Below are 17,919 nucleotides of genomic sequence, written 5' to 3'. Positions count from 1 at the left end.
AAAGGCTGGAATCATGATTGCCAGGAGAAACATCAATAACCTCAGATATCCAGATGACACCACCCTTATGGCAAAACGTGAAGAGGAACTAAAAAGCCTCTTGATGAAAGTGAAAGAGGAGAGTGAAAAAATTGGCTTAAAGCTCAACATTCAGAAAATGAAGATCATGGCATCCAGTCCCATCACTTCATGGCAAATAGACGGGGAAACAGTGTCAGACTTTATTTTTCTGGGCTCCAAAATCACTGCAGATGGTGATTGCAGCCATGAAATTAAAAGACGCTTACTCCTTAGAAGGAAAGTTATGACCAACCTGATAGCATATTCAAAAGCAGAGACATTACTTTGCCAACAAAGGTCCGTCTAGTCAAGGCTATGGTTTTTCCAGTGGTCATGTATGGATGTGAGAGTTGGACTGTGAAGAAAACTGAGTGCCGAAGAATTGATGCTTTTGAACTGTGGTGTTGGAGAAGACTCTTGAGAGTCCCTTGAACTGAAAGGAGATCCAACCAGTCCATGCTGAAAGAGATCAGCCCTGGGATTTCTTTGGAAGGAATGATGCTAAAGCTGAAACTCCAGTACTTTGGCCACCTGATGCGAAGAGTTGACTCATTGGAAAAGGCTCTGATACTGGGAGGGATTGGGGGCAGGAGGAGAAGAGGACGACCGAGAATGAGATGGCTGGATGGCATCACTGACTCAATGGAACTGAGTCTAAGTGAACTCCAGGAGTTGGTGATGGACAGGAAGGCCTGGCGTGCTGCGATTCATGGGGTCTCAAAGAGTTGGACACGACTGAGCAACTGAACTGACTGAAGTACTTTGGGGACTGAATTAATGAATGTATATTATTTAAATCTCTAGAATTTAGAAAATCAAAGAGGCAACTGGGACCTGTTTAGCACATTAGAACTTTTTGAACTTTAGAAGCTAGGAAAGTAATTGAGAAGACCTGAATTGACTGAAAACTACTAACCAGAATAGGAAAACAAGAGAATTTATTTTGTCTTCCCCTACCCCCTGGAACTACCTCAATCTAATATCCAACACTATCATATAGTTTTTTAAAAGTTTATATACAGCCCTGTTTCCCAGATGTTTGTCTTACTAATAGTTTAACAGCAGACCTGCTATTAAATACAGGTTGTTATTTGCTGTTAAATACAAATACACAGACCTGCTGGTTACTCTGCCACTTTCTGAGAAGTATTCTAGGTACTGTCCCTATTCAGTTCAGTTCAGTTCAGTTCAGTTGCTCAGTTGTGTCTGACTCTTCATGACCCATGGACTGCAGCATGCCAGGCCTCCCTGTCCATCACCAGCTCCTGGAGTTTACTCAAACTCATCTCCATTGAGTTGGTGATGCCATCCAACCATCTTATCCACTGTCATCCCCTTCTCCTCCTGCCTTCAATCTTTCCTAGCACGAGGGTCTTTTCCAGTGAGTCAGCTCTTCACATCAGGTGGCCAAAGTATTGGAGTTTCAACTTCAACATCCATCCTCCCAATGAATACTCAGGACTGATCTCCTTTAGGATGGACTGGTTGGATCTCCTTGCAATCCAAGAGACTTCTCCAGAACCACAGTTCAAAAGCATCAATTCTTCAGCACTCAGCTTTCTTTATAGTCCAACTCTCAGATCCATACATGACTACTGGAAAAACAATAGCCTTGACTAGATGGACCTTTGTTAGCAAAGTAATGTCTCTACTTTTTAGTATGCTGTCTAGGTTGGTCATAACGTTCCTTCCAAGGAGTAAGTGTCTTTTAATTTCCTGACTGCAGTCACCATGTGCATTGATTTTGGAGCCCAAAAAGTTAAAAGTCACTGTTTCCACTGTTTCCCCATCCATTTGCTTGAAGTGATGGGACCAGATGCCATGATCTTAGTTTTCTGAATATTGAGTATTAAGCCAACTTCTTCACTCTCTCTTTCAATTTCATCAAGAGGCTCTTTAGTTCTTCTTCGCTTTCTGCCATAAGCGTGGTGTCATCTGCATATTGAGGTTGCTGATGTTTCTCCTGGTAATCTTGATTCCAGCTTGTGCTACATCCAGTCCAGCATTTCACATGATGTACTCTACATATAAGTTAAATACAGCCTTGACATACTCCTTTCCCAATTTGGAACCAGTCTGTTGTTCCATGTCCAGTTGTAACTGATGCTTCCTGACCTGCATACAGATTTCTCAAGAGGCAGGTTAGGTGGTCTGGTATTCCCATCTCTTTCAGAATTTTCCATAGTTTATTGTGATCCACACAGTCAAAGGCTTTGGCATAGTCAATAAAGCAGAAATAGATGTTTTTCTGGAACTCTCTTGCTTTTTCAATGATCTAACGGATGTTGGCAATTTGATCTCTGGATCCTCTGCCTTTTCTAAATCCAGCTTGAACATCTGGGAGTTCACGGTTCACGTATTACTGGAGATCAGGGGAGAAATAACTCCAGAAAGAATGAAGAGACAGAGCCAAAGAAAAACAACACCCAGTTGTGAATGTGACTGGTGATAGAAGCAAGCTCCAATGCTGTAAAGAGCAATGTTGCATAGGAACCTGGAATGTTAGGTCCATGAATCAAGGCAAATTGGAAGTGGCCAAACAGGAGATGGCAAGAGTGAATGTTGACATTTTAGGAATCAGCGAACTAAAATGGACTGGAATGGGTGAACTGAACTCAGATGACCATTATATCTACTACTGTGGGCAAGAATCCCTTAGAACAAGAGTCTGAAATGCAGTACTTGGATGCAATCTGCAAAATGACAGAATGATCTCTGTTCATTTCCAAGGCAAACCATTCCATATCACGGTAATCCAAGCCTATGCCCCAACCAGTAATGCTGAAGAAGCTGAAGTTGAATGGTTCTTTGAAGACCTACAAGACCTTTTGGAACTAACACCCCCAAAAGATGTCCTTTTCATTATAGGGGACCGGAATGCAGAAGTAGGAAGTCTAGAAACACCAGGAGTAACAGGCAAATTTGTCCTTGGAGTGCAGAATAAAGCAAGGCAAAGGCTAATAGAGTTTTGCCAAGAAAACACACTGGTCCCTATTCATACAGTACCTTTTACATAGGTTGCCGTGCTTCGTATGAGGTGAGCTCTATAACTGGAGACCCCTGTTTGATTTTGGAGAAGTTCATTTTCTGCAAAGACAGCCATTCACAGCCCAGCCAGCTGTTCATCAGCACCTTTTGATGACACTCTATCCAACCAGAGTGCCGCCACGTACCAGATAGTGATTGGCTTCTCGAATTGGATTCTCACTTTCACTCTGTGTCTCTCTCTTTTTCTTTTTGCATGAGCGAGAGTTAATTAGTTAAGAGTTAAAAGAAGGAACAGAGATAAACAGAGACCAGGAGAATTTAGTCCTAAACATATAGTGGCTTTGCAGTGTCATTGTTTGCTTATCTTCTGAGTTGCTGCTGGTCCTAAATGGTGACAAAGTATAGTCGAGCAACTATTACAGTGGTTTTTTTGATTCTGAAATTTTTTCAGTTATCACCATGATAGTTCTGTTCCCTACAACTAGAAAAAGAGCCTAATGAACATTTTGAAATTTGAAATATAATTTTAAATACTAGTCCTACAAATAGTATTTATACAGCTTGTTGTATCTGCCATAGTTGTTGACAAGATGAGTAGGTCGATGCTTTTTTGTTAGCTCTTCTAGTGGGGATGGAGATAATCACTTATCTACAGAATTTTAAATGCTCTTAAATGGCACCGTATAATTGTTGTCATTCAAGACTCAGTCTCTGAGTCTTGTTGACTCTTTTTGACCCCATGGACCACAGCACGCTGGGCTTCCCTGTTCATCACCACTCCTGGAGCTTGCTCAAATTCATGTCCGTTGAGTCTGTGATGCCATCCAACCATCTCATCCTCTGTCTCTCCCCCTTCTCCTCCTGCCCTCAATCTTTCCCAGCATCAGTCTTTTCCAGTAAATCAGCTGTTTGCACCAGGTGGCCAAAGCACTGGAGCCTCAGACCTTCCAGTGAATATTCAAGGTTGATTTCTTTTAGGATTGACTGGGAGAGTTGGAATTATCCTTCAAGATTAGGAATTCTTGATCTGGGATCCACAGTGGGCTTCTGAGATTCTGGACAATACTGAATTTGCACACACGGTTTGTTGTGTGTATCCTTGAGCATGTCTATTTTTCCACATAGTTGATAGTTTACATTAGCGATTCCACAAGACAGTTAAGTACAGAAGGGTTAAAAACCTCACTGTCTAATTTTACAGGTAAAAATATCACTCAGAGTAATTTACCCACAGTCTAGCAATCTGTAACTACTAGAGACTAGGTTTATTTCACTTTCATTAAAAATTTATAAAATACAGTAAAAATGAAAAAGAAGAAATGCTTTTAACATGTAAGGACAAACACCATTAAAAATTTTCTTTTTCTTACCAGCAGTATACATTTGGGTTCAAAATAACACCCTTCGAAAATACATATTGATATATTGCTTTCTAATAGACTTGCACCAAATTCCACTCACATCAGCAGTCTAGAATAGTGAATATTTCATCACCAGAACTAGTTATTCTTTTTTTAAAAAAGAAAATATTTTGGCTATCTTGGTAAGAGTTCAATAGTGTCTCATTGCAGTGTGTGTTTATTATGAGTGAAGTAAAAAGTTTTATTTATTTATTTATTTCTGTTGGAAATATGTCTCTTGTCTGTCTTGTCCATTTACATCAAGAACCCAGTTTTCTTAGCTGTCCATCCAATCTTGTTAAGAATTCCTGCCTCAGGAGAAAACTATAGGAGACAGCGAGGCTTCTGTTTATCTCCTGGATGTGTTCTTCCATTCTCAGTAGAGCTTTGCTTTGCAATCATCTGAGAGGTTTGTTAAAACGTAAATACCTGGGTCCTACCCAATGTCTACAGACTCCAAATATCTAGGTATGGGGTGTGAGAAATTTGTACTTTTAACATGCAAACACTTCATATTTCTTAAGAATAATAAAATTTGAGGACTGCTTAAGGGACAAGTAGGCTGATATTAAATATAAAGTGTGTGTACCATTATACTTCTTACTAAAAGTCTCTTTCTTTATGAAACCCAGGTTATCTCTCTTCTATGAGGTAATTTTGCCTTTATAAAGTTTAATTTCTGCTTCAGGGTTAATAAACTTGGTATAAAATTACAGATCTACCAGTGACCAGCTTTGTAAATATCCTTAATTTCTATGAACTTCTCTTTATCTATAAAGAGGTGATTATAATCCTAGCTCATGTGTTTATTTTGAAGGGTGAGCTAATCTACACAAGTATACTGTAAATGGTCATATAAATGTTGGATAAATTTTCTTGTTCTAATTATTTATCGTATGGTAATTTTGGCTGCCTCGCTTCCTTTGTAATGCCAGGAAGTCTGAAACAGCTTTGGGCACAGTATCAACACTCGATAATTATCTACGGATTGATTACCGTCTCGAGGTACATCAAAGACTGCTAATATGAGGTGGTGTTCATTGTGGTCTGGGTTCCGACTAATCATAATGGATACTCCTTAAACAATTCCTGTGCAGACTGAAAGTCAGCCATGCTTTACAGCCATACAGTCATTACATGACTGTAATGAGTCATTTAGTTCATTTCACTATGTGAAGGAACTATGTGAGTACCTACTATGTGCCAGGAACCACAGCAGACACTAAAAGTACATTAGTGAGCACAATGGACAAATCCCTTCCCTCCCAGTCCCTTCTAGATGAAATGGTATCATAGAGCAATTACACATGGTATCTTTTAGCAGTTCCTTGAAGAAATTCCATACATGTGGAAGACATCCCATCAGACTGTTATCAGACAATAAGAGAAATTCAACACATAAAAAGAGTGAAATGTAGCTATCAATTCCAGAAGGACGGAATTAGTAGGAGCTATTCCTGTTTTAATTATGCCCAGTCAAACCAGGATATGATCTGGCAAGACAGTAGAGTGAGTTATGCAGTTGAAGTTCCCAGGCTCCACTGAAGCTCTGAGTCCTCAGGGAGCCACCTGCACAAACTCATACTCTATTTTAGTTCCAGTCTAGTCTTTACAAAGGAAATGGTCCCGGTTTGGCCAGATTCTGAAACTTCAAATGAATAGAACTTTCCTTTATTCTTTTATAGTGAGCACAGTTCTTCCTTAATTTCAACTCATTTAAAAAAATGTTTTATTGTTTAGGACAGAGGAAGGAAGTCTGGCATCCAAATATCTTAATCATAAAAGATGATAAAGTCTAGTTGTAGCAGACAGGTTTTTTTTGAAAAAAACGTATTTATCATATCCTACATTTATTTGCGCACTTTAAAGACTTGTGAACTTATATTCTCGTGAAATAATTTTGCAGTTTTTCACAAACACAAAAGGGGAGATGTTTTTTAATGAAGAAGTTGCAGTATTAATCTGTATGTGAACATGATAAATCTCCAGTTACAAATCAATTACTGTTGGTAATGGACAGGGAGGCCTGGCGTGCTGCGATTTATGGGGTCGCAAAGAGTTGGACACGACTGAGCGACTGAACTGAACTGAACTGAAGGATCTCTAGAGTGCCAAAGAGGAGGTAAACAAGGAAAGAGCAGAATCTAAAAGGATGACCTTCACACAGGTACAAGGTATTATTGAGACACGTGTGTGTGTGTGTGTGTGTGTGTGTGTGTGTGTGAGAGAGAGAGAGAGAGAGAGAGAGAGAGAGAGAGAGAACCTGAAGAATTAGGCTTGCTGTTCCAGGAATGCACCCAAAAGGAACATGCAATGTTTTTAGCTAAATGCCTCCTCATTGCCTTGGAGAGTCCAGCAGAACAATATACCCGCCAGTCCCTGGGGCTTTGCTGAGTCTATGGAACTGCCCAGTGACCCTCTTCCTCCATCTCAATAGTCCATATTACATGTTTATAACATCATTGAAAACATGGTGTCCTTGATCTCAGAGGGACACACAAGGCAAAGTGTCAGCATTTGGTTTCTTATAAGCCATGCCGTGTGGGGCCACCCAAGACAGAAGGGTCATGGTGGCGAGGTCTGACAGAATGTGGTCCACTGGAGAAGGGAATGGAAGACCACTTCAGTATTCTTGCCTTGAGAACCCCATGAACAGTATGAAAAGGCAAAAAGATAGGACACTGAAAGATGAACTCCCCAGGTCAGTAGGTGCCCAATATGCTACTGGAGATCAGTGGAGAAATAACTCCAGAAAGAATGAAGAGACAGAGCCAAAGCAAAAACAACACCCAGTTGTGGATATGACTGGTGATAGAAGCAAGGTTTGATGCTGTAAAGAGCAATATTGCATAGGAACTTGGAATGTTATGTCCATGAATCAAGGCAAATTGGAAGTGCTCAAACAGGAGACGGCAAGAGTGAACATTGACATTTTAGGAATCAGCGAACTAAGATGGACTGAATGGGTGAATTTAACTCAGATGACCATTTTATCTACTACGGTGGGCAAGAATCCCTTAGAAGAAATGGAGTAGCCATCATAGTCAACAAAAGAAGCTGAAATGCAGTACTTGTATGCAATCTTAAAAATGACAGAATGATCTCTGTTCATTTCCAAGTTTGCCATTCAATATCACAGTAATCCAAGTCTATGCGCTGACCAGTAATGCTGAAGAAGCTGAAGTTGAGCAGTTCTATGAAGACCTACAAAACTTTCTAGAACTAAACCCCCCAAAAGGTGTCTTTTTCATTATAGGGGACTGGAATGCAAAAGTAGAAAGTCAAGAAACACCTGGAGTAACAGGAAAATTTGGCATTGGAGCACAGAATGAAGTAGGGCAAAGGCTAATAGAGTTCTGCCAAGAGAATGCACTGGTGATAGCAAACACCCTCTTCCAACAACACAAGAGAAGACTCTACACATGGACATCACCAGATGGTCAACACCGAAATCAGATTGATTATATTCTTTGCAGCCAAAGATGGAGAAGCTCTATACAGTCAACAAAAACAAGACCGGGAGCTGACTGTGGCTCAGATCACGACCTCCTTATTGTCAAATTCAGACTGAAATTGAAGAAAGTGGGGAAAACAACTAAACCATTCAGATATGACCTAAATCAAATCTCTTATGAATATACAGTGGAAGTGAGAAATAGATTTAAGGGACTAGATCTGATAGACAGAGTGCCTGATGAACTATGGATGGAGGTTCGTGACATTGTACAGGAGACAGGAATCAAGACCATCCCCATGGAAAAGAAATATAAAAAAGCAAAATGGCTGTCTGAGGAGGCCTTACAAATAGCTGTGAAAAGAAAAGAAGTGAAAAGCCAAGGAGAAAAGGAAAGATACACCCATTTGAATGCAGAGTCCCAAAGAACAGCAAGGAGAGATAAGAAAGACTTCCCCAACAATCAATGCGAAGAAATAGAGGAAAACAACAGAATGGGAAAGACTAGGGATCTCTTCAAGAAAATCAGAGATACCAAGAGAACATTTCATGCAAAGACAGGCTCAATAAAGGACAGAAATGATATGAACCTAACGGAAGCAGAAGATATTAAGAAGAGGTGGCAAGAACATACAGAAGAACTGTACAAAAAAGATCTTCACGACCCAGATAATCATGATGGTGTGATCACTCACACTCATCTAGAGCCAGACATCCTGGAGTGTGAAGTCAAGTGGGCCTTAGAAAGCATCACTACAAACAAAGCTAGTGGAGGTGATGGAATCCCAGTTGAGCTATTTCAAATCCTGGAAGATGATGCTGTGAAACTGCTGCACTCAATATGCCAACAAATTTGGAAAACTCAGCAGTGGTCACAGGACTGGAAAAAGTCAGTTTTCATTCCAATCCCAAAGAAAGACAATGCCAAAGAATGCTCAAACTACTGCACAATTGCACTCATCTCACACACTAGTAAAGTAATGCTCAAAATTCTCCTAGCCAAGCTTCAGCAATATGTGAACCATGAACTTCCAGATGTTCAAGCTGGTTTTAGAAAAGGCAGAGGAACCAGAGAACAAATTACCAACATTCACTGGATCATCGAAAAAGCAAGAGAATTCCAGAAAAAGATCTATTTCTGCTTTATTGACTATGCCAAAGCCTTTGACTGTGTGGATCACAATAAACTGTGGAAAATTCTGAAAGAGATGGGAATACCAGACCACCTAACCTGCCTCATGAGAAATCTGTATGCAGGTCAGGAAGCAACAGTTAGAAGTGGACCTGGAACAACAGACTGGTTCCAAATAGGAAAAGGAGTACATCAAGGCTGTATATTGTCACCCAGCTTATTTAACTTATATGCAGAGTACATCAAGAGAAATGCTGGGTTGGATGAAGCACAAGCTGGAATCAAGATTGCTGGGAGAAATATCAATAACCTCAGATATACAGATGACACCACCCTTATGGCAGAAAGTGAAAAAGAACTAAAAATTCTCTTGATGAAAGTGAAAGAGGAGAGTGAAGAAGTTGGCTTAAAGCTCAACATTCAGAAAGCTAAGATCATGGCATCTGGTCCCATCCCTTCATGGCAAATAGATGGGGAAACAGTGGAAATAGTGGCTGACTTTATTTTTGAGGTCTCCAAAATCACTGCAGATGGTGACTGCAGCCATGAAATTAAAAGATGCTTACTCCTTGAAGGAAAGTTATGACCAACCTAGACAGTATATTAAAAAGCAGAGACATTACTTGGCCAACAAAGGTCCATCTAGTCAAGGCTATGGTTTTTCCAGTAGTCATGTATGGATGTGAGAGTTGGACTATAAAAACCTGAGTGCCGAAGAATTGATGCTTTTGAACTGTGGTGTTGGAGAAGACTCTTGAGAGTCCCCTGGACTGCAAGGTGATCCAACCTCTGCATCTTAAAGGAGATCAGTCCTGGGTGTTCATTGGAAGGACTGATGTTGAAGCGAAATTCCAATACTTTGGCCACCTGATGGGAAGAACTGACTCATTTGAAAGGACCCTGATGTTGGGAAAGATTGAGGGCAGGAGGAGAAGGGGACGACAGAGGATGAGATGGTTGAGTGGCATCACCGACTCAATGGACATGGGTTTGGTTAGACTCTGGCAGTTGGTGTACAACAGGGAAGACTGGCAAGCTGCGGTTCATGGGATCACAAAGAGTTGGACACGACTGAGCAACTGTACTGAGCTGAATATATGGATAAGACATCATATTGGGCAGTGTTTTGAGGAGTAAAGAAGATGAGGTGTTTGCAAAGTTGCTAGCTCAGCCCTGGTATGTGTAAGTATTAAACAAGGTGATTCTCCTACCCCAGCCCTAGGAACCAGGGATGTTCCTCAAATTTTTATTTAAAAAATTATATTTTTACAGTTTATAAAGATGTTTACCAGTTACATAAACTTATTGAGAACTTTTTACAAAAGTATTATGGAAAAAGCATATAGTAATGCAAATAAAAATATAGAATGAATTTCATTTATCCATGACCTAACTTTGCAATTATCAACTCAGTTCAGTCTTGTTACATCTACATAGCCATCTATTCTCCCAAGTTTTTACTTTGAGGCTAACGCAGAAATCTTATTATTTCATCTGCAAGTATCTCCATACGTATCTTTAAAAATAAGGACTCAAAAAATAGTCATCATAATACCTTAAAATATTAACAATTCTTTAGCATTATCAAATATCCAGTCAAGTTCACATAGCCAAAATTCTCATAAATGTCTTATATTTCATAGTTTGATTCAGAATCCAAATATATATTCTAAAAGAATAAATTAACATTTTAGTGCTAGCTATGTGCTGAGACTGCTACAAATTCTGACTCTTATATATTTAATTTTTCTAAAGTACAGTAATAATATTTGTATCAGAATGAAATTTTGTGTTCAGTCATTTGCAGCATTTTTAAGTGTCTTTCCTTTGGTAATTCAATACCATTATTTTTTTCTAACTCACCTCTGCCGCTAAATAAAGGTTTGACCTTGGACCATTCATTCAATGTATCCAAATCTCAGTTTCTATAATTTTAAAAAGAAACTGCTGAGCTGGGATTGATTATTCAGCGTGCTTTTCTTCCAAGCCTACCAGGTTGAAGGCAGGACAGCCAAGGGTGAAGAGAGTTCAGACATCCAGCAGATCTGGACTGGAGCCCTGCCACATACAGGTCGTGTGAACTGGGATAAGTTTAACCTCTTTCTGCCTCAGTTTCTGAATCTGTGAAGTACAGTTGATAGTTATCCAGATTAATGATGGAGTGGTATGGGGAGGGTGGATAAAATGAGAATATATGGGTACAGCGCTTGGCACATAGTAATCCCACAATAAATAGTAAGTGAAGTTAGACTCTCAAGAGTTTGGAGCAGGGTTAAGAGGATGAGGCTGGAAGGAAAGGGAGTGGTTAGAGCTGTATTGTCTAATACAGTACCCGCTGGCTACACAAGGCTATGAGCACTTGAATGTGAGTAGGCCAAATTGAGATGTGTTATTAGTAAAATTCACCCTGGAATTCTAAGATGTACTGTGAACAAGCAAGAAATACCACAAGAGTAACTTCTAATATTTACTACATGTTGAAATTTTATGTTGGATATATTGGGTTAAATAAAATATTATCAAAATTAGCGTTTCTTTCTTTTCTTTTATGAAAGTGATTCATAGAGAAATTTAGATGACATACATGTGGCTTGCATTATAAATATCTATTTATAGACTATATATTACTTATTTATAGAAATTTATTGGACAGAATTAGGTTAGATCAAATGACCCTCTCCCTTAAGCCCCCACAACTTGTTGATTCTATTTCTTCACTGGCCCTCACATTTGTCTTCTCCATCTCCACTGCTGGTCAAGAGTATTAAAAACCCCTTTATTTTATTCTTTGCATTTTTAATCAAGATATAATTGGCATATAACATTGTATTAGTTTAAGGTGCTCAGAAAGTTGATTTGATATATTGATATACTGCAGTATGATTACCACTAGCACATTAGCTAACACCTCTATCATGTCACAAAGTTAGGATTTCTTTCAATGCTTTCCTTACTTAATAGCCCCTCTCCAGTCGACACTGTGCTCAGTTGCTAAGTCATGTCTGACTCTTTGTGACCGCCTGGACTGTGTAGCCCACCAGGCACCTCTGTCCATGGGATTTCCCAGACAAGAATGCTGGAGTGAGTTTCAATTTCCAGTCTACTATTCTTAAATCTTTCACAATCTTCCCTTCAGAGACATTGGAAATTTTATCAAAGCATAAAGTTCCCTTCATGATCTTTTTTTTAAGAATTTATTTATTTTAATTGGAGGCTAATTACTTTACAATATTGTAGTGGTTTTTGCCATACATTGACATGAATCAGCCATGGGTGTACATGTGTTCCCCATCCTCTTGAAACTCTCTTACCACCTCTGCCCCCCACCACCCAGCACATCTTTGCAGGTACTTCTTTTGCCTTGAGCAGAACCCTGACCTCCACCCCAGCATAATGGTTAAGAGTTAGCAGAATTTGAATCGCAGCTCTGCAATTTACTGAGAAGCTTTGAAAAACTAACTAGACCTCTTTGAGCCTCATTGTTCTCTCTAAAATAATAATAATAATAGACTTGGACTACATGAATAGACTTATCTTTCAGAATTTTTATGAGGATTACGTGAGATGATGCAAGCATGAGATGATGCATGTGTGCTGCTCAGTTGCTTCTGTCATGTCCAGCTCTTTGCAACATAATGGACTGTAGACCACCTCTGTCTGCGGGATTCTCCAGGCAAGAATACTAGAGTGGGTAGCCTTTCCCTTTTCCAAGGGATCTTCCCAAACCAGGGATTGAACCCAGGTCTCCCGCATTGCAGGCAGGCGGATTCTTTACCAGCTGAGTCACAGGGGAAACCCGAGAATACTGGAGTGAGCAGCCTATCCCTTCTCCAGGGGATCTTCCTGACCCAGGAATCGAACTAGAATCTCCTGCATTGCAGGCAGATTTTTCACCAACTGAGCTATGAGGGTAGTACACAGTTAATCTACAATGAATGTTAGTGTTGAATGTTTCCCCCTGGAAAAATATTCCTTGTCACCCCACCCTCCACAAACCCCTGTCTCTCGCTCGGATTCGATAGCACTCTGTGTGTGTATGCGTGCTAAGTTGCTTCAGAGGTGTCGGACTCTTTGCAACACTTTGGACTGTAGCCTGTCAGCCGCTTCTGTCCATGGGATTCTCTAGGCAAGAATTCTGGAATGAGTTGCCATGCCCCCCTACAGGGGATCCTCCTGACCCTGGGATTAAACTCAGATTTCTGGCATTCAGCTGGTTTCTTTACTGCTGAGCCACCAGGGAAGCCCCATAGCACTGTGTACACTCCTCAATCCCAGCTTTTCTGTCTGTACTATAGCCATCCACCAGTCTTGCCTCTAGATCAGTAGTCTTCAAATCTTGGTCTTAGAAGCAGCAGTGCTAGCATCCCCTGGAAACTTGTTAGAAATGCAAATTCCACCCTAGAACTACTGAATAAAAAAGTCTGGGGCTAGGGCCCAGAAATCTGTTTTAACAGGGCCTCAATGTGAGTTCTGATATTCATACATTTGATGAACACTGCTACACTGGGTATTTATGCCTGGGACCACATCCAATTCATCTTGCAATGCCACCCAGCCCAGTGACTATTTGTCAAATGAAAAAAATGGATGAATGAATCCTGATGACAGTGTGGGGCCATTGAAGGATAGCCAGTAGGGGAATGTCATGGTCTGATTGCCTTTTAGAAAGTTACTTTTGTAGGCTGTATAGAGAAAAGATTATAGGCAGAAATTACTAGAGGCAACTGAATTTGCTTATAGGAAAATTATGATTAGAAAATCTAGATTTATTATGCAGGCAGGAAAAATAGTTATTTACAAAAAGAGTGCCTTGTTTTTCAATATATTCCATACAAAACAGTTTTAAAATATGTATTATACCATTCTATTGATAAGCAGTGTTTTATAAATTTGTTGGGGAAAGTAGGTATACCTATATGTTATAAATTTGTCAGTAAATGTGTTCTCTCACAAATTATGATTTCATTAAAAAGTAGTTCCAGATATCTTACACATTTTTAGCATTTGTGGGTTTTCAAAGTGTGAAGCACAATCCTCTGCTTGGATTATGAAAGCAAAATTCTATAGCAAAATGAATATTTGAAAATTAAAATGTTACTTAAATTTCAGTCTTAACATAGAAATAAGAAAAGTTTCATGTTTGACTACATATTAGTATAGAGACTACATATTATTTATCTTTTTTGGATGGAAATTGAGTAAACAATCATCTAGAAATATTTCAACTAGAGGTTATTAATGCCCAAATTAAAAGAAAAGCAAATTTATATTAATGTACAGAATAAAGAGTAAAGCAAATCCAAAGATATATGACCTTTCAGAAAACTGTAAGACTGCAGAAGCCCCAAAGTTGCTCCCTATCATAATACTCATATTCCATCAGCAGATCCTCATCACAACAACTGGGCAGGAATTGATCCAACTTAAATGTGGGAACAGTATCTGGACCTTCAACTCAGGTGAAGCTTTCATATTTTCTCTTGACCTCTAAGTCATCTTCTCTACAAATGAAACAAAGTAGAGACATCCATCACTTTGCCAACAAGGGTCCATATAGTCAGAGATATGGTTTTTCCATTAATCATGTACCAATGTGAGAGTTAGACCATAAAGAAGGCTGAGCACCAAAGAACTGATGCTTTTGAACAGTGGTGCTCAAGAATACTCTTGAGAGTTCCTTGGTCTGTAAGAAGATCAAGCCAGTCAATCCTAAAGGAAATCAACCCTGAATATTCGCTGGAAGGACTGATCCTGAAGCTCCAATACTTTAGCCGCCTGATACAAAAAGCTCACTCATTAGAAAAGAGCCTGATGCTGGGAAAGATTGAGGGCAGGAAGAGAAGGGGGCAACAGAGGATGAGATGGTTGGATGGCATCACTGACTCAATGGACATGAGTTTGAGCAAACTCAAGGAGAAAGTGAAGGACAGGTAAGCCTGGCCTGCTGCAGTCCATGCAGTCACAAAGTGTCAGACCTGACTTAGGGAATGAATACACACAAAAGAAGGGTCATGAAGGAAGAAAGAACAGGAGACAATGAATGGGAAATATTGAAGAGCAAAGGGATGTTGAGAACAATGGGCAGAAAGAGAAGGGATTTGATGAGCAAAGGGAAGTCTACAGACAAAGGGTATGAGAGGCCAAGAATGACATGGGGGGGAGGGGTGGTGCGGAGAGAGAGGTAGGGTTCTGAAGGTCTCAAAACCCTGGAGTCTCATATGAACCCTGGGTTTCATATGGCCCTCTTAGGCCCAAGAGGTCACCTAGTTTTAGTAGTTGAAAGAAGTGAGTTGTTAGTAAATCTATAAATTTAATCCATTTAGCCAGTTGGTTGTGATGGGCTCTGTGCTGCTGTCTTCTCTTCTTGCCTCTACAGAAGGAGGGTTCCTTCTGTACCCAGTCAATTAAAAGACTCGGTCAAGTTGGTGGATCGGTTATTCAGAGAAAAGAGCCATCCCCTTAAAGTGTTGAGTAAATAAAATGACTTCTTAAAAGATTCCAAAGGGGGACTTCTCTGGTGGTCCAGGGGTTAAGAATCTGCCTTGCAATGCAGAGGCTCACAGGTTCGATCCCTGGCTGGGGAACTAAGATCCCACATGCTGTGGAACAACTAAACCCATGTCACAACTAGAGTCTGTGTGCCACAAAGGAAGATCCTGTGTGCTGCAACTAAGACTCGAACCAACCAAATAAACAAATTTTAAAAATAATTAAAAAAAAAAAGATTCCAAAGGAAAAGAACAAACAAAAAAATCCCATATGAAATGCTAACACTTTTACTATATTCACAAGAACATATTTTAAAAGATCAATAATGAAGTCTTCTAAACATTTTCAATTGCTCATTGGCTTTTCAAATGTTTATTCATATGAGCTGCCTATTTATATACCTTGTGCTTTTTTCATTGGTTTGTCTGTCTCTTTTATATTCAAATGTGTTTAAATATTGCAGATATCAATCCTTTGCCTGTGATATATGTTGCAAATGTTTTCTCTTGTTCTAGTTCTTAACATTTAAACCTTAAATCCATCTGAAGTTTATTTTGGTGTTTCATACAAGACTGCAATCTAATGAGATTTTTTTTAAACTCTAGAAGTTAGACTGTTTTCACAACACTATTTGTTGAATAATCCATCTGTTCCTCATTCATCTGCAGTTCTTCCTTCTTAAGTCTCACAGGTGGTAAAATCCTTCTCAGGACCATCTATTGTGTTTTAGCCAATTGCTCTGTAAATTCTAGCACAGGAATTTAACTATTGTTGTATAATTTTTTTGTTTATACTTTTCAAAATTTCTTAGCCTTTCTCATATTTTTCTATCATGGCAGCTGAGATTTAGAATCATTTCATCCGGTAAAAACAGAAATATTGACACATTATAGTAAAACATAAATTTTGTAAAATTTATGTAATTACATAAAAACATAAATATTGTTGTGGTAGATGATGGATAGGTAGTGTGGATTTATGTACTGCATTAATCCTTGCTGCAGACATGTACTATGTCAGCTTCTCTAGTCGGCAACACTTTTATTGTGTGCTTTGAAGTCCTTCCCACCCCATAGGTCTCCAGGCAAAACAAGACTAGCCAACGTGACCCAGCAGTCATTCATTGTCTTCTGTTTGTCAGATTCCTCACCAACAACCATGTGAAAAAGCCCAGGCTCTTGGAGCTCACCCCTGTGTTCTCTGCAGGTTGTTTGGCAGAACCTTCTCATATGTGTCATCCTTTTCTACACTGTGTACTACGTGGTTCTGGGCATGTGCTGTGTGATGCTCAAGTAAGTACAACATCACCTTCAAACAATTCAAAAGTTCAGATCCAACACAAAAGAAGTTCACATAGAATACTCAACGTGTATTCAATAAAGGGTGCAGATTTTTTCCCACGGTATATTTTCTTCATTTTTTTTTAAGTGAAACTAAGCAAATGTGTCATCTTTGAAAATGATACAAGTAGCAATCATGAAATGAATAGAACCAGGTAGGCTTGTTCCTCTTATGAGGATGATCACAGAAAGAAAGTGAAGTTATTACTCCCTGGGCTGGTGTTGCATCAGAGATCAGAGGGCAGTTGAACTAGAAGGGAATTTAGATATAATCTACATCCAATTTAAATGTTTTCTGTACATACTGGAAATAGCTTTAGAAGAGAGTCAGGAGATCTGCATTCCAGCCCAGGTTCTTACTAACTTCCTGAATCATCCTGACTAAGCCAGAGAGCTTCTCTTACTTCAATTATCTCCGTTTGTCAAGTGAAGGTAATAATCAAAAGAGTTATCATGAGGACCAAGTAATACATGTATTTTTAAAGATATTTTTAAGTGTGAGGCTTTTTTTTTAAGGTAATTTTTCTTTGTCTTGTTAGGGTTGGATTTTATCTTTACAGATTTCCTTGCCAATATATTGATTTCCTTGAAATACATTATGTATAGCTACAAAGAATTTCCTAGAAATTGATTGTTTGTACAACTGAATTTTATTATGTAAGCAGGGAATTGGGACTTTTCAATTTCAGTGTGCAAATCAATGCCCAGAAATGATTATATTGACTTTTGCAGTGGGAATGATGCTATAAAGCTTGCTTGCAGGCAGGCCTCCTGAGGAGGAGTCTGGTATGTTCACACATATTTTCAGCTATTGCCTGGGACTGGAGGTGGTGAGACAGTGCCTAGAGCAGTGAAGGTCTTAGAATAGCCAGAGTTCTCTGAGCATGGGATTCCACGGGTTTGTAGTTAATGTTAATCAGAGGTGAGGAATTTGAAGTAACTTAAAGCCCCAGGAGGCAGATAACTGATTGATCAGTTGCACACAACTACAAACAGGCATGGTAGGAGATGCAAAGTTTATAGTCAGACTTAATTTTCTTTTTTTTTCCATTTTAA

At 39.3% G+C, this 17,919-nt stretch overlaps 1 protein-coding gene across 3 annotated transcripts in view; it reads left to right on the top strand.

The window, feature by feature from the left end:
- Positions 1–17,919, top strand: part of TMEM244 (transmembrane protein 244) — a 39,798-nt gene that overhangs the window by 10,403 nt on the left and 11,476 nt on the right. For 2 of the 3 annotated variants that reach the window (XM_069598396.1, XM_069598395.1), the window contains 2 exons: positions 6,469–6,615; positions 16,730–16,815. In XM_069598396.1, coding sequence (XP_069454497.1) covers positions 6,601–6,615; positions 16,730–16,815 — 101 coding nt within the window. In that variant the 5' untranslated portion in view covers positions 6,469–6,600. The remainder of the gene's footprint in view (positions 1–6,468; positions 6,616–16,729; positions 16,816–17,919) is intronic. The other variant, XM_069598394.1, reaches the window with a different exon arrangement.

Source organism: Ovis canadensis, chromosome 8 (genome assembly GCF_042477335.2).
Source record: "Ovis canadensis isolate MfBH-ARS-UI-01 breed Bighorn chromosome 8, ARS-UI_OviCan_v2, whole genome shotgun sequence".
NCBI classification, from domain to species: Eukaryota; Metazoa; Chordata; class Mammalia; order Artiodactyla; family Bovidae; genus Ovis; species Ovis canadensis.
This window is presented reverse-complemented; position numbering and strand designations above follow the sequence as displayed.